The sequence below is a fragment of the Sabethes cyaneus genome, chromosome 3 (assembly GCF_943734655.1).
Source record: "Sabethes cyaneus chromosome 3, idSabCyanKW18_F2, whole genome shotgun sequence".
In the NCBI taxonomy this organism is placed as follows: domain Eukaryota; kingdom Metazoa; phylum Arthropoda; class Insecta; order Diptera; family Culicidae; genus Sabethes; species Sabethes cyaneus.
Window position 1 is genome coordinate 163,191,403 of NC_071355.1, and position 24,913 is coordinate 163,216,315.

The following is a 24,913-nucleotide window of genomic DNA, read 5'->3' on the forward strand; positions in this document are numbered from 1 at the left end:
AGTTGCTTAATTAATCATCTATTCACTGGTTAATTGTAATCAACAACCGGAATAGTGATTGATTTGACAAACTCAAATTTTATTAATCATTTGTACTTTTCTACTTGTTTGGCTCTGTTTGGCAGCGCTGATCATGACCGCCGGGCGGAGTTCTTCTTCCGTTAGTACAGCGATCGATCGATCCTTGTTTCAGTACATTCGCGGTGCTCGATCGGTTAACATCGTTCCGGTCTGAACGGGCTCAGTCCATCTCGAATAGGATTTTTTTTCGGTTACTTTTTTTTTGTTTTCAGTCGAGGGAAATAACTTGACAAAACTTAAGTCAAGTGTCATTCGACAGCCGTCTGTAATTTGAGGAGTTTTTCTTCTTCGGTAAATTTTTCCGCTTGCGCACCAAGTGTTCATTCAGAGCATGTGTTTTAGTGGCGAAGAGAGTGAATAAGAGTGACGGATCGTGTTACAAATAGAATTTAATGCGATTTACTTTTTAACTGAAAATCTTGATGTGTTTACTCTTTTGAACCCCGCCAGAGCTGCATATCCTAAGATCGAGCCGTCTTAGTCTGCATTGGTCCTGCGCTGGGACTGCACGTGTTCGAGCAGTTAGTCAGTGAGGCAGAGTGTAACGGATTGACCGGCTAGAATATGTGAGTAAAACACTGAAAAATACCATTTATTTTCAATTGGTCAGCATAATTATAATTTAGTAAGATGAAAGACAAGAATTAAACAATATAGCAAAGTGGGTGGCAATGAAGTAATAACAAGGCGTTGATAGAACCAGTGAAGTTTATTTCATCGAATCGCACTTGCATGTGATTTACTTGATCTTTGAACTGGCAATCATCGTCGAAATTATCAATAAGCTTCGCGTAATGTGCGCTAAAATCGTTGTGTAAAAGTCATGGACGGTTGAATAGTGCAGCATCAAACAGCTGGTCCGTTCAGAATGTTTTTACTACAGAGTTAAACGAGTGATAGTGTGTTCTAGTAATGGTGAATACTCGGGTAGCGCATCTTTTTGACAATATCAATTGATTTCAATAAATTTTTTTCAGAAAAATCTATCAACCGTTTTCAGATGATGTTTACAGCAAAAAAATACGTAAAAAAAATTCGCTTGTACTTTGTTCAATGCAGCGCAATACTTCAACTATTTCTTTAAACGAACAACAAATTGTTCTTTATAAAATATGAAAATCTTAAGAAATATAGAGCAACTTTTGAATATTTATCAACAAGTGATAAGCAACAATAATAAAAGATAGGTACATTAATGAATGAAAACGGTGATTAGTTTATGTGTTAGCATATCTATTGAGTTTCCGAATATATTACAGATTGAGACTAGTTTTGTAAGGTTAATTTGATGAAAATTTTCATTACAAAATATTGAAAGTTGAGTTGAGTGAGAGTGTAGTGATTTTGCGGTGCAAAATTTTTTGAAATACTAGATTGATATGTATTTAAAGTAACACAAAGTGACTAGATTATTTATAGGTGAATGCGGGACATGTTGAATGACAATAGAACAGAAATTTGTTTTTGAAGTGATGGCAAATATATTTAAAAGAAATCAAATACAAAATTAGAGTAAGGAGGGGTAAAAGTGCGATTCAATAATTTATCAATGCAGATTCCGAGTAAATTGACTACATTGGCATGGATGGATGACTACTTTGACAGCATGAATCTATCGTAAACATTTGTTGTTTACGAAGCATAGTTGCTGAGTTATGGGTAAATGTTATTTTAGAGCGGTTTTGATGTAATATTTCCTTATACGGCAAATACGACACCAACAGGAGGATATTACTTGTCGAAAAATTGTAGCAGCGTTTTACATCACTCACATATTTCTTTTAAAAATGCGGTAAGAACAATTTACAAAATATCTTTCGTTTTTCCAAAATTTGCTCAAACCCCGCCAAGCACCTAGCGGGGCAAAAGTGCGATTCATGGACGAAGCCAAAATGCATAGATAATTATATACCGGCTCAGGCACTGTACTACAGATACTAGAAATAGAAGATCTGCAGGATGCTGTGAGCTCTACAACAGATGCTCGTTGAAGCAAAACAGTGTCATCCACTGTTGATACATAAAATAAACGTTTGGTAAAGTTTCGATCTGGCGGAGGCTGCAGTACACCAGCGGAAAATAAAAAAGGTGCAAATTGAGAATATTCCTTTTTGAAACTTATTGCAGATTGAAGATATTATAGTTTTGTTAGCTACTGCTGTGCCAATTTCATAAATTAACACTTTTGCCCCGCTAGTGGGGTAAAAGTGCGATTCGGCATTTGATCAGAAAAATGACTAATTTATTTTGCATAACACTATTACCCCAGATGATGTATAATTGAATGTGAAGATATTGAGTTATTGCATCAATATAAAATATATTTTACTGTTGTGCTCCTTTATATCTCATGAAATTTGATGACAACTTCAAACGTCGCACTCATGCCCCGCCCCCCCCCCCCCCTACTCTATATGTATTGTTCAGATGAATGTTATAAGAGATATTCTTCAACATTCTTCACAATTTTCAGAAATAAGTCGGACTAATCTGTAGCATTTCAACATTTAAGCGTGTAGGGCGCTATATCTCTGCATATTAGCGTTCATAGGTGGAAATGCTTATTAACTTAGGGACTATATTGGCTCGTTTCATTGTGCCTGATTTTTAATTTCAGGTATAATAAATTCAGATTCGTCATGAGGTTTTCGAGCCACCGTAAATCACGCATGTGCATAATATTTTTCGATATAAATTAACAAATTATGGTTTATTATTTAGTACCATTACCGTTATATTAAATTTATAAAAAAGGTGTATTTTTGATCTTAATTTTCCTAATTACTGGCGTTACAAGAAAATGTTCGAATATCCAGGATCCAGGTTTCATACAACCGGCGCTTACATACTGAGTATCGTTTCGTATGGTAATTTAGCATCGTTTTCTTTCGTGTCTCGCTCATTGCATTTTTCCGATGGCGGTTGTTTTTGTAGGTTATTTTGAATTCATATGCGCTCACATGGCGCGTTTACAAACCGGAACTTTTATTGAAGGATGCGTTCGAGTCGTTAAATCGGTTACCTAACAACATCGCGCGTAATTTCTATCATGATTATCAAATATCAAAACCTTATAAGCTTTATACAGCTCGCTAATGAAGTAGTCAGAGTTTTCAAGCAAGTTTTATAGCCACGTTATAGCCACGCAATAGCCACGTAACTAAACACGTCCTCAAATCGTACGCGAGCTCGAATGACAGTGATCACATCATCTGCCTCGGTGGATCCAGCATCCAGATCATATCCTTTCCACTAACAACAACCCCTTCCTGTGACACTTGTGGATGATGCGGAGGATTCCTCAGTCTCTAGTAGCAGTAAGTGTCGGACTAACATTCCTTTCCCTCCCAAATTGACCTGTGGGCGTGGCCAGCTTTGCTATTGATCATCACAAAGAGTTATATTACCAGAAAATGTACACTGGATCAATCGCGGGTAACTTACGGGCGGTCAAGCTAAGCTAAGCTTATCTGTAGCATTTCAACATTTGACTGGTGCGATAAAAAATATATCAATGCGGGCAGGGATGGTCCGATCATTTTGACTCAATTTTGATTCATTTGACAGTGCCGTCCCAGCCGAGCAAAATTTGACAAAGTCACATATTGGACAGTTGTAGAACTAGTTATTATCTACAATTTTGCTTAATAAAGTTTTGCTGTATCTTTTGTGGTTACGGAGCTACGATGCTAGTAATTCATTAGAAACTAAGTGAACGTTCATTTAGTTACTTATGAGGTACTGGTATCGTAGCTCCGTAACTACAAAAGATACAGCAAAACTTTATTCAGCAAAATTGTAGATAATAACTAGTTCTACAAATATCAAAGTGATCGGATCATCCCTGAATGCGGGACTCTTTCCAGGATAGCTGGTCATTCAAAGCAAGGCATCGAAATCCGGGCCTGCCCTGCAAAATCCGTGACGTAGGATCAGTTTGAAATAACGGAACCCTGACTCCGGGAAGATTTTCTTTCGATTTTCAATATTTCATAGCACCTGCAAACCAAAAGGCCGATTTTTATAAAAAAAATAATACGTACATACGTGAAAAATAAACCCACTGTGATACGAAATATCTTCAAGGAATGGAACCAAAATTTGGCAATATAGATACTTACCTACTTAGTTGACGTTACATCTTAGGTCAAGGCCTGTGTAACGTAGTTCGATCCATGGCAGCTGGTCTCCAGTTCGGCGGGCACCCAGTGCACGCCAGATCTCACTCTAGCTGGTTTTGGCATCTCGTCCGCTGTGCCCCATTCCTTCCGGATTTGATTAAAAAACCATGTTTGCAGAGACGCGCGAGTTCGTGGTTCATTCTTCGTCTCCTTACATCGTTGTTCTGCATGTCGCCAAAGATGGTTCTTAGTATTCGCCGCTTGAAAACTCCAAGTGCCCGCAATTCCTCTTTTAGCAGTGTCCACAATTCATGCCCATAGAGGTAAACCGGTCTTATTAGCGTTCTATGCAATGTGCACTTTCTACGGAGGTTCAGATTGTTCAACCGCAAGTATTTGTGGAGTCCTTAGTAGGTACGACTTCGGCTCATAATAGGCATTTTAATCTCACGGCCGATAGTTTTTCTGTAACCAGCGAGCCAAGGTACACGAACACGTCGCAAATTTATTTTGCGCAAGCACCTGGAAAATTCTCAAATCTCTCATCATGGATGATGCGACTTACGTCAAGGGTTAAGGCGGATTTCCGGCAGCTTCCAGGGCTATTATACTTTACCGCCCAGCACATGCTTGATGTTCTGGAGTAATTAAGGATGCAGATACTTTCAATGTTTGCTAAGAAATACATGATTTGACAAGCGATCTGCTCATGTGGCAAACAGAGTGGGACGGATCCCTTTAAAGGAACAAAGTTCCAGTGGAAAGCCCCTTTTCGCAGTTATTATGTCTATTAAAAAAGTGCGCCGTTCGTGACTACCGAGACTGTAAATGGGCAGATCTACCTAAAGGAGTGTCTACAGAAGGGTCTGCTTCCTCTGTTGAAGCAACACGAGGGCCCTACGATCTTCTGGCTGGATCTAAATTCGTTTCACTATTCAAAGGATGTCCTGGAGTGGTACGAACCCAACGGGGTTGCTTCCGTACCCAAGCACATGAACCCCCCATCCCAACGCACCGGAACTAAGGCCCAATAAAAAAATACTGGCCTATTATGAAGCATGCACTACGGAGGCATCCCAAGGAGGTCAAATCTGAAAAAGACATGAAGAAAAAGTGAATTTCCGTACAGAAGAAGCTGCAGCCAGATGTTGTACAAAACTTTTCAGTGAAGTTAAGCGTAAGGTGCGCGCATACGGTTATGGTATTGAAGTTGAATGAAATAAATATGCCAAAAGCTTACTAATGGGTTATATTTTATTGCCTGAAAGTTTGAAAAGGATCGGTCGATTAGGTCATTTTCTACAGCGTTTCTTCCGTGATGCAATTTGATGTGGGACACCCTTTACAACGATCTTCATATGGACGTAAGTTCTGTGGGTCGTTCCACGGTTGCTGACGCATAGCATACCGAACAAATTTGCGTTGTACGCTTTCTAGGTGGTTAATCCAAAGGCTTTCTTGAGGGAACTATACAATATGAATGAATTTTAGTGTAGTGAATTCTAGTATAGACCGAAAGATGGAACAGTAGAGGGTTCAAGCAGAATGGATTATTGAATTCTTTAGCCATTTTGAACATAAAGCCAAGGTTGCCGTTTGCTTTCTCGATGATTGCAGAGACATTGGGCTTTGGAGTCAGCCTTTTATCAAGCACGATTCTAACATCTTTTACTTGTTCAACTCTACTGAGTTTAGTCTCTAGTATATCTCGTAGTCCAACAATATCGCATCCTCAACGCATCTGATTGCTCGAAAGATTTTTAAATCGTAAGCCAGAAATAGTTTTGCTCCTCGACTTAAAAGCAAGACAACGTCGTTTATATATAAAGAGAAGAGGAGTGGCCCCAGATGGCTACCTTGTGGGACACCTGACGTGTTTGTAAGGCCAATAGATTAGTTTCCACTGCACGTGCCGATTATAAACCATGTTGTGCCGTGCTGATATAGTGTCGGCATGCTGCGAATAATGCATCTTTGATAATGGTTTCAAACACTTTTGATTCGGCACACAAAGAGGTTATGCCTCGGTAGTTCAGGGAATTCGCGACATTTTTGGAGCATCTGCAGCAGGGTGAAGTTTTTGTCCATTGAAACCGACCCTCGATGATACTGGCTTGATAACTTTCCACGAATCTATTGGCTTTGGCGACAGTCGATGGAAGATGACTTGAGAAAGCACTTTGTAGGCAGCATTCAAGATAGTGATCGCTCGGTAGTTTTCATAATCCAGTTTATCGACTTTCTTGTAGATAGGGCAAATAACCCCGTCTTTCCACCCCTTCGGTAGTCGTTCCGTAACCTAAATCTTTATAATCAATTGATGCAAACAGCTGGTCAACTGGTCTAGGCCTACTTTTGATAAGTTTCGCTCCAATACCTTCCGTTCCTGCTCTGTCGTTCTTCAGCCGCTGGATGGCTTCCTTAATATCGCTTATCGATGGGGTCGGAAGATCTCCGTTCCTTGCACCATTGACAACACTTCTGCTTCCAGACTATTCAGGTATTCATCGTAATGCTACTTCCTCCATTTGAATACCGCACCATCTTTATCTCCGCACACCTCGACCAGCGGCACAAAACCGCTTACGTGCTTCGTTGAGTATTGGACAGAACTTCCGTGCATCGTGAAAACGGTACAGCTGTTCGAGTTTCTTGCACTCCTTCTCTTCCTGGTGGCGCTTCTTTTCCTGGAAAAGTCTGGTTTACTGCCTCCGTTTCTATTTGTATCGCTCCATATTCTGACGGGTGGCTCTACGCAGCATTACTTAGTACTTGCACCGCGTTCTTCTTATCCAACACCTGCTGGCTTACCTCGTCAAACCATTTATTACAACTCGGTGCCACATAGCCTAAGACGTTCTCCGCTACGTTGCTAATCACTGTTTTAACGGTACTCCATACTCCAACAGTCCTTAAGAGGGGCTTCTTCTAGCTCATCCTTTTCTGGTAGCGCAGCGTAGCGATAACGCGTAGCTAACGGCGATATACGTGCTTCAGTCGTAGTCGGTGTTGTTCGAGAATAGTTGGCGATCGATGAGTGACCGATTTGCTCACCTTGTTGTTCTGTGGTCAGGTGATCTCTAGATGGCCTTGCCACGCAATCGTGCCTTTTGTTGAATAAGGCACAATGGGCAAAAATGAGCTTGTAAACCCAATAATTAGAAGCTGCTGGTTTGGAATCTTACATGATACCTATTCCTGTGTAAAAATGCAAGGAATCATTTGGTGATAGTCCCATCTTATGCAGACTTTGGGAAGATGTCCATTTTGCCCTGCTATCCCCAAAAATTATGGCAAAAGGTAATAAAACAGTATAAAAACTTATATGCCGCCCGTGAAATGAACTCAAATATCTTCCAAATGTTGTCAAAACATCATAAGAATCAAATCCCATCCAATCCATACTGTGCGAAATGCAAGAATAGTCCATTTTGCCCAATTCACTCCTAAATACATAGTGAAACCTTCAGACACGAATGCACCGAAAGGTGTAACAACAAACAAACAAACAAAACATAGTAAAACCTAATTAAAGCGATTAAAACTAACTCAAAGACCGGGGAATAAACTCATTCCAGTACATTTGAAAACATTAGGAGAGTTGAATGTCACCGATTTCGTACTGTGAAGAATTCAAACACGGTCCATTTTGCCTGATTATCCCCTAGATCCACAAAAACACGTTCATATGCTATCGCATAAAAAATGCGTGATTTTCAATAATCATTGGTGTCTTTGGAGAAGTTTATCAAAAAAATAGAGCGCATCTTCTTACACTATTAGGGTTACATGAGGGCAATATACACTTTTGTTTTTTTGAATACATCTAAAATTATAGAACACATAAAAATGTGTAACTTTGCTGAGAATAGTAACTATGTATCTTTTACTAGTTGCGAGATGCAATAATTTGTTTAAAAATGACATTTAAAAATCAATTCTGCACAATAACTTTGCATCCAAATTTTTTATTGCTTTCAACTGTTCTCCAAAGTTAGTCAGTATGTTAAAATAAGCATTTTTCTGAAGACTGTTTTTCAATAAATAAATTGGATCGAGTTTTAATCGCTTTAATTAGGTTTTACAAGGCATTTAGGGGTGAATTGCACATAATGGACTATGTTTGCATTTCGGATGGGATTTGATTTTTCTGATGTTTTGACAACATTTGAAAGTTATTTGAGTTTATTTCACGGGCGGCAAATAAGCTTTTATATTGTTTAATTAGCTTTTGTCACGATTTTTGGAGATAATATAGCAAAATGGACATCTTCCCAAGGTCTGCGCAAAATGGGACTATTCCCAATCGATTCCTTGTATTTCTTTACATAGGAATAGGTATCGTGTAACGCTACAAATTGTATTCCCAGCTCTTTGAGGCTCTTTGGATTATTTACATTTTTTCGTCTATGCAACAGTTCCTCTGCAGTGTAACTTTCAAGATTCTAGCAGCTCAAGCAGTGCCGTTGTCGCCAGCCGCGAAAAATAGCAAACTGCTTTTTCAGATACTAAACATCCAACGTTCATGCCATGTCATATATTTAACCATTTTGATTTTTTATTTTGATTTTCTTTTTTTCAGAACTCCAAACAATCATGGTCACTAAAGCAAGTATATTTATCCTGGCTGTAATCAGTATCGTTCCTTCGGAAGTATTCGCCCAGCAACGAGCGGTAGATGTTACGTAAGTATATGAGTAAAAATCGTCTTCAATCATTTATTTTTCTGGTTGCCTCTCCACACTACAACATTTCAATTTTAGTCGTGAACTTAATTTATACATAGACTTCAGTTAGTCATTTACTCGGTGGAATCCTAAGAAATACATCAATGAAATATATAATTACTCTATTAATGAAACGGCACTGCACATTTTATTTCATGAGCGGTTGATCTTGACAATGCACTTGTCGGAAAAATTTCTTCTCATTTTAATTAACAAAATCCTACCATCATAATTAAGTTTGCTGTTCCCTGCTCGATCATACGATCGACTGTGCTGAACTGTTAATGTTGGTAGATGCTGTTTTACGGTATGTTTGAGCAGGATTTGATCCATTTCATCTGCTGGCAGATCCAGCAGATGGCAATGAACTCATTAACTATATTTGTGCTTCTTCACTTCACAGCATAGACACTAAATTGTGAACTGCATGTTGTTGATATGGGAAATTGAGATGAGGATCTAATTGATTATAACTGATGAAGCTGGAGGTCAGTGCCACTGCTGTATGAATATAACTCATGTTGTTAGACTGGGAAGTTTCTTTTAGATTATTTATCCATTTGTGATTTGATTGGTGAATGTGCAATGTGCGTTCATGGCGCCTTCTGCTATCAAAATGCTGTTTCAATGCGCACATATCTCAGGAATTGGCTGGCCGTCTTAAATCACGATTTATAGTGATTTAAAGTTGCTGATACATACATATTTCAGTTATATTTTCGCATCGGTTCCATAAGCCTTAACGGTGCAATTGCATTGGAATTCAAGCATTCAAAGACTGCGCATTTGAATAGTACTGTTTACGAGTTGCCGATGCATTTAGTGCCAAAGCGGAAGCACGTTCCTCGCGAGAAGAATGGCTGGTTTATTTGGAGTTGATTTAGTATCCTACATATGTTCTCGTTTGAATGCGATACATTGTTGTATATACATAAACAAATCGATCATGGAATGAAAGTTGTTAGTTCTGGACCATCAAACGCAACACGCATTGGGGCCAAACTAGAAATAAGTCAACATTTCTTTATTGCCAAATAAAGGGCTCTGAAATCAAAGTATGTAAATCGTAAAAGTAATTTTTATGTTTCTCATTTAACATCGTATAAAACAACAAAATTTTGATTAAATTCAAGCGACCATAAAATCTATAAAAAACACATTTGCATGCAACATTTGTTGGAATTTATAAGTTTTAACTGAAATGTGCTTACGGTTTTTCTTATTATGGCTGAAAGGATTGGTTTTTTGAAGTTTCTTGTCCGTAAATTTTTTTTTCTTGGCTTAGGCTTACGAAATGGCATTGAATATGCGGCAATAATATGGCTACCAGGCTTGGCATACACTTTTCGCTTCGATTTTACTCTTTTGATTACTGCATCTCAGCCAAGCAAAATTTGAAAAAGTGATGTATGGGGCGTTTGTAGAATTTGTTATTATCTACAATATTGCTGAAGTAAGCATTACTGTGCATTTTGTATTTATGACGCTATAAGGCGCCTACCCTCTTGGTAGCAAAAAGAGCGCTCTTTTTGCTACCAACGGCATTGCTGCGGTACAGCACCGTAAATACTAAAGATAAAATTTCACTTTCTTCAGCAATATTATAGATAATTACTAACTCTACAAATGCCCCACACACCACTTTTTCAAATTCTGCTTGGCTGAGGAGCAGTAATCAAAAGAGCAAAATCAAAGCGAAAAGTGTATGCCAAGCCTGATGGCAACCATTCTATGAAGTGCGCAAGAAGCGAATCGAGCGGGTTCGAAAGAAATTTATACATTATGCCCTAAGGAAACCAGTGAGCACTTAAGGCTTGTTCACGACAAGATCTGGACATCTCAATTTTGCAATAAATCCATGATCTCCATTAATCCATGAAACAATTGTATATCATTTGTGTATCGTTAATAATTATCAAACAAATTAATATTACTTATTTGAGCTGCATGAAAAATTGGGGAACTTTGGAGTTTACCCTTGCCATGAGGGTCAGTGCAGACTTGTTGGCAACCAATTTAGCTGCGTTTGTCCAAGATTTTCGAAATTTATCTGTAGTTGTTTGTGCTGGGACAGCTCTCTCTTCACGAAAACCCAATATCGCTCGATGGGGCGTAACTCTGGACAGTTAGGTGGATTCGCCTCCTTCGGTACAGAATGGACTCCATTAGCATCATACCATTCCAAAACATCTTTGGCGTAGTGACCGGATGCCAAATCAGGCCAAAACAGCGACGGTACATCATGGCTGTTTAGGAACGGTAACAGTCGTTTCTGCATGCATTCTTCTCGGTATATTTCCATGTTAACCGTTCCCGTAGTAATGTAACTTTTGCTTGCTCGACCACAGCTGCATATGGTCTGCCATACAAAATATTTTTTGGGGAACTTGGCTTTCTTCTTTGTCCTAAAATGCTCTGCAACGCCATTCCGTTTCATGGCAGCGTAAAAAGACATACCAGGAAGCTGTTTAAAGTCTTCTAGGACATTCGTTTCATCGTCCATTATAACGCATGGAAACTGCATTAAATATTCGCGATAAAGCTTACGAGCGCATGTTTTGGCCGTCGTATTTTGCTTAACATTACAGTTTGGTACAGTCCTCACCTTGAAAGACTTCATGCCTTGTCGTTGCTTAGAAGTGTGCACGAATGTTGACGACATTTTTATTTTACGAGCAATGGTACGTGCAGAAAGATCTGGTCTCCTCCGTAATATTTGTTTTACCTTCGCATCCTTGTGGTGGTTCTTCAGATTCGTTTTTGTTCCCCTCTCCTTCGTCCTAGCTGTTTTAAAACACTGTGAACAGTGCTTGGAGGAAATCCAAGCTTTTTGGCAAGTTTTCTTAACGAGAGATCCGGATTTTCATTGCGACCGCACACAATTGCTTTTTGCACCTGCTCTTCTTTCGACGCCATTTTACGCTGAGCGCTTGTAATATAAACAATTGTTATATTTTCAGAAATAACAGACATACTTCTACCACTCTGTAAAATATTTCACTCATTGTTAATGTATTTCCGAAGCTGAGTGTGCTTAGGGGTATCGAAATTTCGTCGCAAACAAGCCTTAAATCTACATTTATCTATCTTTTTATTAGCTTTTAGTGCACATTTCATCGTACAGTATCAAGGTACTGCCAGGGAGCCACGTTTTTGGAACCAACCTCCAAATCGTCATATCAATCATTTTGTGCATTCGGGGTTTTCTTATATTGCGTACGGGAGGGTATTTTCACTACTTTTCTTCCACAGTGATTTCCCAAATAAAAACTTTGCCGCTATAAAACAATATTGAACAGAATGAACGCTTCAATGTATTATAACTATTGTCACAAAATTTCGCTAATTTTGCCGGGTTTTATTAAATGAACAACAAAGCCAGTGTTTCTCCACTAGCACTTAAAAATTGAATAATAATAATGACACTTAATAATGAATAAATAGATGCAATCACTTACGTGTGACCGCTCACGGTGCTGGTACGAAAAATACAGAATTTTGTTCACATTTACTTATTCTAGAAATTAAACAATTCTTAAGACAGTATTACAGAACAATTTTACTTCTTTGTATTAAGGAGGAACACAAAAGTTCCATCATGACATGCTGAACCTATTTCCATTTACTTCCTTTCTGCAATTTGGGCCGAATTTAGGAGTTGTATCCACGTTTCTCGGTCTCCGGCTACCACTCTCTAGCCACTCGCTGGTCTAGTATCCTCATCAACAGCGCTCATCCAACGGGTACGTGGTCTGCCTCGAAATCGACGGCCTCTGTCGGGTTCTTTGCTGAATATTGTTTTCGATGGTCTTTCATCATCCTTGCTACGTGGTCAGCCCACTGTAGCTTGCCGTATTTTATTCGCTTCATAATATCCGCATCTTTGTGTACTTGGTAAATTTTATTATACTCCATCTTCTAGTATGCCGCCAAGAATTGATCGCACGGTCTTACGCTCAAAAATGCCAAGAGCTAGCTCCTCGGTCGCTCTCTTTCAGCGTCCATGCTTTGTGAGTACCACCGGGAGAATTAGCGTCTTATATAGTGTGAGTTTTGTAAGGAGTTGCAGGCTACAGACCTTAGCTGGCTATATAATCCGTAGAAGAATCAATACAAGATCAATACATTCTTAGTAGAATCATGCCATTCGATGTCAAGTGACGTTAGCATGGGTTTATTCTCAGGCTCCTCATTTACCCTTCCTTCAGACTGAATTCTATATTTACCCACTGAAACCTCTTGACAGTGCAAAAATCCCTTCTATAGTTAAGTGTATTGGTCAGAGGAACGGATGAGTCCTCGGCAGGGATGACTAATATCCCAAGCAACCGCTAAGCACTGAATTAAGCTTGAAAACTGCTCTATATTTGCAAGTTGCATGCTGCCAGATATAATTCAGCATTGTCAATGTGTGGCAGCTTTAAAATAGCATTCTCAGTGCTGAATTAAAAGTTAGTTGAAACACTATGAAATGCTGATTAGATGCTCTAAGCGAGCTTTATTGCCGTTACCGGCAGCAAAAGAGATTTTGAACGCTGCTCACACTTGCAGGAAATTTCATAGCGAACAGTGAACGAATGTGTGATGATAAAAGGAAAAATGCTTCCCTCTCTTTTTATCGCACGTAAAATCCTGCACCGCTGTTAGAACAAACAACATGAATATATATGAAATATGCATGCGGATAACATGCAAATAACACTTCTGTTAAATATATGTATGACACCACATTTTTTTATGCTTAGCGATTAATCGTTACGCAACAGGCGTTACGTTTTACGCCATTTGTAAATCTCCAAGCTCTAATGCGGCTCTATATTTCGCCGGCAAAACCGGCTTTTAATGGCATTTTATAAGCATATAGCTCCAGTCTGTACGATAAGGTGTGCATCACAGGCTAATAAAAAACTAGATTTCTGCTTCTTTAAGTGCTCACTGGTTACTTGGGATGGGATAGTACTGGCAGTGAGGAATAAGGTGGTAAAGTAGATCAAGCTTTGAAGGAAGGGTAAACCCCTAATACACACAAGTACGCATATCGCTCATTCAATAGCGATTATAGCAAAAAGAAATGCAGTGCAGGTCATACAGCAAACACCCGGGCGATATCACAATAGATCAACTCTCCTGGTCACAGTGATGAGTCCACATAGGAAAAAACAATCCGTAGAATGCCCTGTTGGCAGCCACTATCCTACTTTTTACTTCACGATGTCACTAACGTACCAAGCTAAATATACCGTGGACCCCCGTTCGTTTAACCGTTTTTAATCTGAACACTTTTTAATTTGAACTCTGTTGGTTTGCACGGCGTGCAAATTAAAAATGGTTCAAACGTCATACTCAATATGACATCATTTGCTTATGCAGACAATGCTCATAAACACGATTTGTTTGTGCTGATCTAGCGTGTTTAATCTGTTTCACATTGCGTTTTCCCAACGATTATGGTAGAAATCCGATCGGAGAATGAATATTTGCTGCTTGCAACTGCCTACTGAACAAACCACCAAAACAATAACAAAGAGCAGGGCAGCCAGTTCACACAAGTTCCAGCATATTTAGGGTTACCAGTTGTTCAAATTAAAAACTAACCCCGTTAGTTTGCATGAGGAATCGTTCAAACGAACGGGGGTCCACTCGTCGACCACTTCAAAAGTATCTCCATCTATCACCACCGCACTTCCAACACCCGAAGGGCAATTACGCTCTCTACCAGCCACCATATATTTTGTTTTCGTAAAATTTATGATAAGCCCTATCCTCACAGCTTTCCCTAATCAGTTTTGTTGGAAAACCATGTTCAAGCATAATCTGCCCAGCTTATTGTGTTCAGTTGAATCGTACACCGCCTTGAAGTCTATAAACAAATGATGAGTCTGCAAGTTGAATTCCCGGGGTTTAACGAGGATTTGTCGCAAGGTGAACATTTGGTCCGCCGTGAAGCGTCCCTCGCGAAAACCGCACTGGTATTCGCCAACAAAGGTTTCCTACAACGGCCTCAGTCTGAGAAACAGGAAGCGGGGAAGAATTTTGTATGAATTGATGAAAATAAAGTCTCGGTAACAGTCGATGGCCCTTTTTGTAAAAAGGGTATATGAGACCTTCTCACCAGTCCTTAGGTAGTTCCTCCTCAGTCCATAACTTTGGTATATCCTGATGGATTGCAAAATACAGCCGTTCGCTCCCGACTATCAAAAGGTGCTTTCCAACTACTTTGCCATCGTTTAGCTCTCTCACTGTTTTTCTAACCTCGTCCAAAGTAGGTGGATCCACAGCTTGTCCTCAATTGTAATCCTATTCCTGTTGTGATCTTTCGGTAATCAGGTTCCCCTCATTGTCGTTGCATATAACAGGCGTTGGCATGGAACGGTTGCTGAATCCGGTAATGAAGAACCTTCTCGTATCGTGCCTCTTGAAGCAATTCTCCGCCACCGCAAGAACGCTATCCCAGTGCTGGCGTTTTTTACGACAGTGAAGTCTCTTTTCGGCAACTCTAGCATCTCTGTATCTCTCTGCTGTGACGTATCACAGTTACAGCCAATATGTGATTTTGGCCCGATTCTTCTCGTCAGTTACCCGTTGGCACTCTGCGTCAAACCATTCACTGGAAGTGGCTGTAGCAGTAGTACCCAATACTTCTCGAGCAGTAGTACTGATCGCGTAGTGGATGTGCCTCCAGTGTTCGTTCAGATACTCTCCATGTTGTTCACCGTTCCGCTTATCAGCCTTCCGAGAGTACTCTGCAGCAACTACTTTCGCTGATAACCGCTGAATGCTTAAGACCCAGACACAATGCATACGGATTTTAGTACGTTGCGGCAGTTTGACAGTTTTTCCATGGGGTTTCTGTCAAATTTCCGCAGCGTAGTAAAATCCGTATGCATTGTGTTTGGGCCTTTAGTTGTATCTTGCTCGTTGGTTTCGATTTCGGTTGGACAACCGGGCGCGGATCTTGCTTACTACGAGATAGCGGCCCGAGTCGATGTTAGGTCTCCGGAAGGTACCACGAGGAGGTAGGGATAGGATGCTGGATAAGAGGCTAATGACCACTGTGGGGTCTATTTTATAACTGCAGGTACGCAAGGTACCGATGTTACGCGTTAGCCAGCCGTTTATCAACTTGTTACGTCTAAAATAAACACTGGCTATAATTTTAGGCGTCCGCAAAGAGCGTTTACAAACCAGCTAATTAACAGCGTAAAGTATAAGGAGGCAGCTCAGTAGGGTTCCAGGGGAACTGACGAAGGGTGAATTATATGAAGTGTTTTTGAGCTCGCGCTAGTTTGAGGCAGTGCGTGACGTGATAAGGCATCTCAAACTAACTCATCGCCGTCGATCATTATACCACTGTCCAAGTGGCGTCGGTCGGCCTCAGTTCCGCTGGCTAGCATGTACTTGGTTTTAGACGTATTTACCTTTAACGCAATCTTTCCTGCTTCGCGCTTTAGTCTGGTGTACTGTTCAGCCACCACCACAGATGTTCTGCCAATAATATCCAATGGGCAGAGCAGACGAATTGACTAGATTTGTTTATTTGTTTATTTATTTGTACATCAACAGGCCTTGTGGCCCAAATGATAAATTAACCTAAAAACTACGCGCTATTAAAAAAAGCGATTTTTCAGCACGTTACGGCTGACGTCAAATTCGAAGCTGGAGTAAAAGCGGTTAAAGTGGCGTTGGAGACCGGTAATCGTGCTGAAGCTGCTGTAGTAGTTAGTCCGTCGATTCGGCACGTGTAAAAAGTGGCTATCAGTGACTCCGGACGTGAATATCAAGGTTTTGCAATATATACGGGCAATCCACCCGTGTGGTCAATAAATCGGAGACAATTGTTGCTCTATTTACATCGCGACGAACATGAAGGGGGTCTAGGTCGAAGCATAATGAAGCCAAGGTTTCTGCAGGCTTTGTCCACGATGTACGCGATGTGCTGTTTGAATGTGAGTTTAGAGTCGAGCAATATCCCCAGATCCTTGACGCAGTTTTCACGACATAATGGCGTATTTGACAGCTTGTAGTCAAACGCGAACGGGCTCAGCTTTCTGGAAAATGTGATGACTTCACACTTGTTGGGGTTAAGCAGCATTCGGTTGTCGACACACCATTAGTCAAAAGTCGATAGTTCCTCCTGAAGGACAGCGGTGTCGGATAGATTTTCGACTTTTGAGTATAACTTGAGGTCGTCAGCAAACAAGAGTCGCGGACCTTTAAGCAGGTAGTTGACGTCATTGAAGTAGATAAGGAATATTAAAGGACCAAGATGGCTGCCTTGTGGTATTCCAGAATGAGCAGTGAACGATCCAGAGAGACTGCCCTCAATGTTCACCATTAAGTGGCGATCGGATAAGTATGAACGGAACCAACGCAGCAACGGACCACCTATGCCAAGTTTATCCAGTTTAGCAACAGCGATTTGGTGATTCAATTTGTCGAAAGCTGCGGAAAGATCAGTGTAAATGACATCTGTTTGCGACTGAGCGTCGAAACTATTTATCACGTAGGATGTGAGAGTCAAGAGATTGGTAGTCGTGGAGCGTTTGGGCATAAATCCGTGTTGGTTATCAGAGATGTACGGTTTGAAAAATGCAAATACTGGTTCAAACAGGGCGAGCTCGAACAGTTTCGAAATTGAGTTTAGAGCAGAGATTCCTCGATAGTTATCTACGTTTTTCCTATTTCCCTTTTTATGCACAGGGAACATGTAGGCCGATTTCCATGTTGAGGGAAAGACACCTGAGTTAACGGATAAGCTGAAAAGATGGCTCATTGGAGCAGCGATAGCGTGGATGCATTTTTTTCAGGAACACAGGTGGTATACCGTCCGGTCCAACGGCGCGAGAAAGTTTCAACTTCGCGGCGGCCGATGTAACCATCACTTCGTCAATGGTGAGGTTGTTCAATGAATGACCCAGGAAAGGAACACACTCGGTCGCTGTGGATATCTCTGCAATCGTCAAACTTTCATCAGTAAATACACTATAAAATAAATTGTTGAAGATCGTGTCCCGCGTGTTGATATCTGCTCGGTTCATAACACCTTGTAGCGCTATGTTGAACAGCAGGCATGAAGTACCATCACCTTGACAAAGCCCTCTGTGTGATTCGAATGAATTTGACAATCCACCCGAAATCCGAATACAGCACTGTGTTCCATCCATAGTAGCTTGAATCTGTTTGATGAGCTTCCTGGGGAAGCTGTTCTCATCCATGATGTTCCATAGCTCATTCCGGTTGATAGTATCATATGCGGCTTTGAAGTCAACGAACAAATGGTGCGTGGGAACTCTGTATTCACGGCCGTTGTAGACCAACTTTCGACGACGACGGCTTGTTAAGTTCCCATAAATCTGTTCGCAATTGGTGATAGTCATCGAAAAATGATTTGGAACAGCACTTTATAGGCGGCATTGAGAACGGTGATCGCTCGATAGTTCTTACAGTTCAACTCGTCGCCCTTTTTATAGACCGGGCAGATAACCCTATTTTACCACTCCTCCGGTAGCTGTTCCGCATCCCCAATTCTAACAATTAGCCAGTGCATACAAACGGCCAGCTTTTCTGATCCCATTTTAATAAGCTCCGCTCCGATGCCATCTTTCCCAGCTGACTTATTGTGATGTGATGTGTTCTGCATGATGGCCTCCTTAACTTCGCCTAGCGTTGGGGCAAGCACCTCTTCCCCGTTTGTTTTTAGCGCGATTACAGATGCTCTTTTCTTAAAGAACTTACTCATCGACAGCTATAATTCACCGTATTTGTAAAGTCAAGTAACCGTATATCGCCGAGATTCCTCGTAGAGAAGAGTAAGACCTTTTAACACTAGATATACCAGACCAGTCATTTTGACTGGTCGTGCAATTTCTATTTGAAATTTCTACAACATCTAACATTTGACTTTAGAAACGATGTTATGACTATTGTAGCTATAAGTAGAGAATACATTTTATGAACTTAATGTTACTTTGTATATATTAGTAACAAATATAATTTTTGTTTTTGCCATTTATACCAGCACCAGTCAAAATGACTGGTGCAAGATTCTATGAAGAAATGTAGCATTTCGGGAGAACGGTGAGTTCGAAGCATGAAATTATTCAGTGAAATGCCGTTCCTAATGGTTCTTGGCCATTTTTGTAGAGTTTTGTCGAGAGTCGGTCCTTTTCGGCGGTTCTATTCTTCAGCTGACTGATTTCTCGCCGGATCTTTTTGAGATCGGAAGTCGAAGCGCCCTTAGGCTCTCATACGTTGACTTTTGCTCCATTTCCTTTTGCTATATCGTCAATTGAGATACCATCACTCTCCAACCACTATGCGCTCGTTTGTTGCCAGGTTTCCCTGCTCGTTCCTACACATATCAGGCCTCGGCGTGCATCCTTTACGAGATCGGTTCACCTTCTCATAGAACTTGCGCATCTCACTAGCCTGAAATAGTGGTTCTAGCTCTCCTTCTGGCGTTTTGCGGCCTTACTGATGGCCGAACGTATCCTGCTACATTTATCTTCGAGGGTCGAAGCACCTGGCCACAGAGGAAGGCGCATAGTATGCGCGTAGTTCTCATCACATTCCGGGTTGTCTAATTATCGATTGTTTAACCGAGGTGGCTTTGTCGTGAGGTATATAATTTTGAGCACACGTGTACTGATACTAGGTAATGATCTGAGTCGATATCCGTACCCCGTAGGGAGCATACGTTGGTGATGTTCGAGAAAACCCGACCTTCGATGAGAATATGGTCGTTTAGGTTCAATGTTAGTTGGTCAGGTGATCTCCTGGTGGTTTTGTAGATCTATGTGAGGAAAGAATGTGTTTCTGATCCCCAGGCCTCGGGAAGCTGCAAAGTTGATGCATCGATGGCCGTTATCACTATACATTGCTTCCCTGTCGATCTGATCGTTCATGTCCCCAATGACGATGATATCCCGTGGCAAGCATTCGAGCAGCTATCGTATGTTGCCTCCAGCTGGACATAGAACGCTTTTTTCTCGTCGTCGGAACTACCTTCGTGTGGCCAGTGCACGTTTATGATGGTGTAGTTGAAGAAGCGGCTTGTTTTCCTCAACACACATATCCTCTCTCGATCCTGTATTCTGCCCATCACTTCGAAGCCCGTTCCCAGCTCGTTGGTCGCTCCACCGTTCTGGCAAAATTGGGCCTTGCCGCCACGGATCCCCCAAACCTTCCCGGCTTTGCGACAGATCTCCTGTAGTGCCACAATGTCGAACGTTTGCGGTTCTAACTGAACGAGCAACATTCTGTCGCCATCCACGAAATTCGGTAGGAAGCATTCATTCCAAATCCTTGTTTCATCGCCTGTCCATGCTAAATATTTCGAGTTGAATTTTCTTGATTTTTCGTAATATTCTAGATATAAAAAGCTTGCCTTACTAGGGCTATGCTGCCGAGTCTCATGATGGGGCTGCCATCGTATAGTGCCGAGACAAGACAGTGTCTCCTTGCCTGTCGGTATACGACCTTAGTTACCACCAGGGTTGGTTACCACATCTCCGCTAAGATTGCTCGTATTCCGGCTGGTAGGGTAATCAACCTATTTTGGACCCCATCTGTAGCTGTACATAATTTGGACACTTACAGCAAAGTCAAATGGAAGTGTCCAAATTATGTACAGCTGCAGATGAGGTCCAAAACAGGTTAGTTACCCTACAACGAGGAGGTGGAGATAGAAGTTTCTGGATAAGAGGCTAAGGACCACTATAGGGTCTGTGTTGCACATTATTCAGTCGTTCATCAACCGTTTTTTATCCACCAGTCATTTTGACTGGTTTTGGTATAAATAGGTATATTTAAAATGCTGGTATATCTAGTGTTAATTTGACAAATAGAGTGCAATTCTATGCTGGATATCCAGCAGGGCATTTGGCAGAACGACGACGTGGTTTGTCGTACCTCGCAGTCAGCTGGTAGACTCCATGACTATTTTTTTTTGATTAACAAAGCCGACTGGTTTACTGGCAAAATAAGTTTCGCTGTCAAGTATATTGAAAAATTAAATTGGATTTCTTGTTGATTATAGCGCAGTATAAAGAAACTACTTGCGCTCAACATTACCCATAAAAGGATAATTAAATCCTCTTGTAAAATACAGATGGTTCTTAATAGTAAAGCTTTATTGTTTTTTTTCAATCATGCTCTTGAACTCTATAAAGAGAAGGCCATTGACAGTAATGCAGATTTATAGCACAAACTTTATTGTTCATAGGAAAGAACCGGTGGTAGCACATTTACTCTCCAGCTACCACATATATTGCTAAATTTGCTTGACGTTGGATTTTGTGCTGTTCCAACTCGTATTTCGTGTGACCCGTGTAATGAGTAATAATTGCATAAAAAATAATCTTGTAATCTAGGGGTCATGCCGACCATTTGGCACCGATCTAGGTCTTAGAATAGACTTGCATCCGAATCACTGGGAAAATAGAATAACCTGTACTCGAGAAAGTTAAATTGATCGTAAGCCCTAGGCCGAAGTCATTTTTAACCACTAATTACTTTTTATGTACTTTATTTAAAAAAATGCACTACTGAGTGTTCTTTCTATATTTTAATTTTATGCACCAATTTGCTTTAATATTCCAGTTTTGCATATTATTAGAATATTACCTAAATGTTTAACTAACCAACAATGTTCAACTATCTGTTTTAATTATTATCATTTGTTCAGGAACCAAGAGATTCGAGATGCGATCCTGTCCTTGGTGCACTCATATAACCTGCTGGATAACAAGCTGGAAAGACACGAACAACGGGAGCGGTCCCTCGGAGAGCAAGTGAAAAAGGGCCTGATTACGTTGCAGAAAAACCAACGGATATTCGAGCCAATGAAGGGCACAATAACACGATTGGAGGAGCGCGTTGGTAGTATCGAAACGGCACTGCTGAATGTGAGTATCCTTTCTTTCCCAGAGCGCCACGCCACATGCTTTCCTCTAATGTTTCAAACTCGTGATCGTGATGGTAAAGTGGCACATCGGCCATAGTGTGGCCTCTCGAGATTATCGTGCATGTCGACCACTTTTCAGGCAGCAATTGATGAGGGCACTTCCCGACAATCACCGTTTCTGCTTTTTATTGCAGCAAGATGAGAAACACACTATACAACAGATGAAACTGGACGAAACACTTGAGGGCGTTCTGCGTTGGCTGACTGACAATGCGCACATGCTCGAGACTCGCGTCATCACGGAACCGCGCCAGTACGGGGATGGTGACGGACTCGGCGGAAAAATCGATGAGCTTACCGAAAGTATTAGAGAGCTGCGGCGGGAGATGGCGGAACTGAAGTCAGATAGAGAGTCCCTCGAGGTTGGTATTTTTAATGCTCGGTAGCAACTGATGGTGATGATGCTATAAAAAGTGGTACAAAGTAATTCCGTCCATCAATAGGCTAGAGTAAGCTTCTGCGTTGTTAAGATTAATTAGAAAAGTGCTTGATCTGAAATATTAACTGAAATAGGTTCAACTTGCTAATCTATGAAGTAATTGAAATAGAATCAATCTCTTTTATTTACTTTTCCACTTACGCTAGTTGAAACAAATAAAGATATCAGCACTTGTCTTTCATTTCAGCAAACAAATCGCAACCTAATCCAGCAGGCAGAAAAACTAGCAAACGCTAAGCAAGGTTCGGCGTCGGATGAGATTTTAGGCAAAATTGAGGAACGCCTGTCCTCGTATTACAATAATCCCGTTGTAATCAGTCATTCGAACGTCGACTTCGAGGAGAAGGTTATCCGGAAGCTGGACACGCTTGACGCCACCGTCAAGGAAAGTCAATCGAGTGCGCTGTCGACTGTTGGTAAAGGGCAAGAGTCATCGGTAGATAAAGAGTTCATTCAGGGCTTGGTCAATGAAACGCTGGAAGCGATCGAAGACATGCGTCTGGAGGTGTTGACAGCGTCCGATAAGAGCTTCTCGAAGACGGCGACCCGCATCAAGGAGAACAACGAGGTACTGCAAGCGTCGGTGAACGAAATCTTGAAGACATTGTCCGAGGAGATTATCGATACGGAAGCGTTCTTCTCCGGAACGAAGAAAGATATCGGTTCGTTGAAGGATGAGATTGCGGCACTAAGTAGATTGGAAAAGTTCTTGCTACAGACGGGTGAAAACGTGTTAGATGCCAAGCGTGGTATTGATTATGGAATTCATCAGATTCTACGAGAAGTGACCGAAGTGGTGAAGGCCAACTCGAAGGAACTCAACTCAACAGTTACCAAGCGATTCGACGAAATTGGTGCAACCATTTTGGATAACCACAATGGTGCGTTGACTAATTTAAGCTCAAAGATAGAAACGGAAATCAGCCAGGTTTGGCGCCAGATCGGTATTATGTATCAGGAGATCTCATCCAGCAAGCAAGCTTTGGATCGTTTACAACAGCAGACGGAAGCCTATGTGAACGGAACGTTAACCACTATGGATAGCATGGAAGGAAAGGTAAAAAGTCGAATGATATCGGTTTAATGTAAAGTGTTATTTTAATCATTCATCATATTTATGATATATTTTCAGGTTTCTCTAATCACCGGACGTATGGCCGAGGTGGACTCCAATCTAAACTATCTGCTGGGTCGTCTATCGCTGGTGACACAGGAATTCAATCTCATCAAGACCGGGCTTGGTAAGGCGCTAGATGAAATTAAAAGTAGTTTCAACGAGGTACAGGAGCGCGTCAAAGGACCGGGACCGCATAAAATTTCCTCCGAGGAAGTCGACGGAGATTTTAGCAAGTCGCCCTCGACCAAGTGAGAGGCGTCTTCGTAACGCAAATGCATGTTAGAATAAATTTTCGGAGGTATATTTTTTCATCAACCAAATAAGACTACTACCTACTACCAGTAGACCATGTGTGCTTAGAAAACATAGAAATGTAATACTTACGAGTAAAATAAAATTGACAGTTTTATTGTATTAGTGATAGGTCAATTTCATGTAATACTAAAAGATGAAAAATAAATAGTGGTAAAGATATTGGCCTTAACAGCACAAGTTTAACTTCTCTCCAGCTACGACTTTATGCATCGAAAAATCGGTAGTTTATGGGCACGCGCCGTTGGGACTATAAATATAAGTATCAAGGATCTTTGCAAGGATTTTATATAGAGGTAACTAGTTTGCACTAGCGTGCCCAGATATAAACAAAAAGTGTGGTACCCTATATTTCAGAAGACTATTTTGGCCTGGAAAAAGTTAGTAATGTGTGTATGTATTCAGATTGATCACGATCGGTGAAATATCTGATGATGGATGATGGTTCTCTCAATACATTCACATAAATGCACGGTGACCAAAATCAAATCGTCATAAAATATATAAAGATGGCAAATCTAGAATTACTTATTACAAAAAATCTGGCCGAGTAGATTGAAAACTCCGGACTTTCTATTGCAATGGGATTTAAAATCGAATTGGAATTGATAGTGGACGTAAATTGAATTGAAATTGGACGTAAATTTGACTTAAATTGGAAGATTCGAATTAAAATTACATTTGACATAAGACCAGAAAATGGAATTCAAATTGTAGGTACTAGAAATTTAGAGCTTGGGTTTGAAATCAGCTTGGGTTTGGAATTTCTTTTCGTTTCCTCTTTTTGTCCCAGTTTTCTATGTTATTTCCATTTTAGCCCATCTTTTTTCTTTTATATCCCGTTTAACTTATTTTTCTCATTAATATTTTTTGAAACGGTAGTTCTTTAACAATTGATGAAGGGACGGTAGAAGAAAGTAATGAACATTTTTAGAGTGTGGGAGAAAGAGTGGAAAGGTGAGAAAGGGGGGGGGGGGGGGTTATTAGTAGCTACGTTTAACAAGAAATCGTTGTGACTAATAGCATAAGTACTAATAACCCCTCCCCCCTCTCACCTTTCCGCTCTTTCTCCACTACTCTAAAAATTTCGTTACTTTCTTCTACCGTCCCTTCATCAATTGTTGAAAAACTACCGTTTTAAAAAATATTAAT

General features: G+C 40.7%; 1 protein-coding gene across 2 annotated transcripts; it reads left to right on the plus strand.

The window, feature by feature from the left end:
• The first annotated feature begins 223 nt into the window (after positions 1–223).
• On the plus strand, positions 224–23,923 carry LOC128742371 (uncharacterized). Of its 2 annotated transcripts, XM_053838712.1 has the most exons (7): positions 224–372; positions 532–647; positions 8,785–8,887; positions 21,615–21,834; positions 22,028–22,255; positions 22,520–23,389; positions 23,465–23,923. In XM_053838712.1, the coding sequence occupies exons 3-7, from the start codon at positions 8,799–8,801 to the stop codon at positions 23,699–23,701; spliced, it is 1,644 nt and encodes a 547-aa protein (XP_053694687.1). In that variant the 5' UTR covers positions 224–372; positions 532–647; positions 8,785–8,798; the 3' UTR covers positions 23,702–23,923. The 2 variants fall into 2 exon arrangements, with proteins under 2 accessions (XP_053694687.1, XP_053694686.1); XM_053838711.1 differs by having other exon boundaries at positions 224–647.
• The last annotated feature ends 990 nt before the right edge of the window (positions 23,924–24,913 follow it).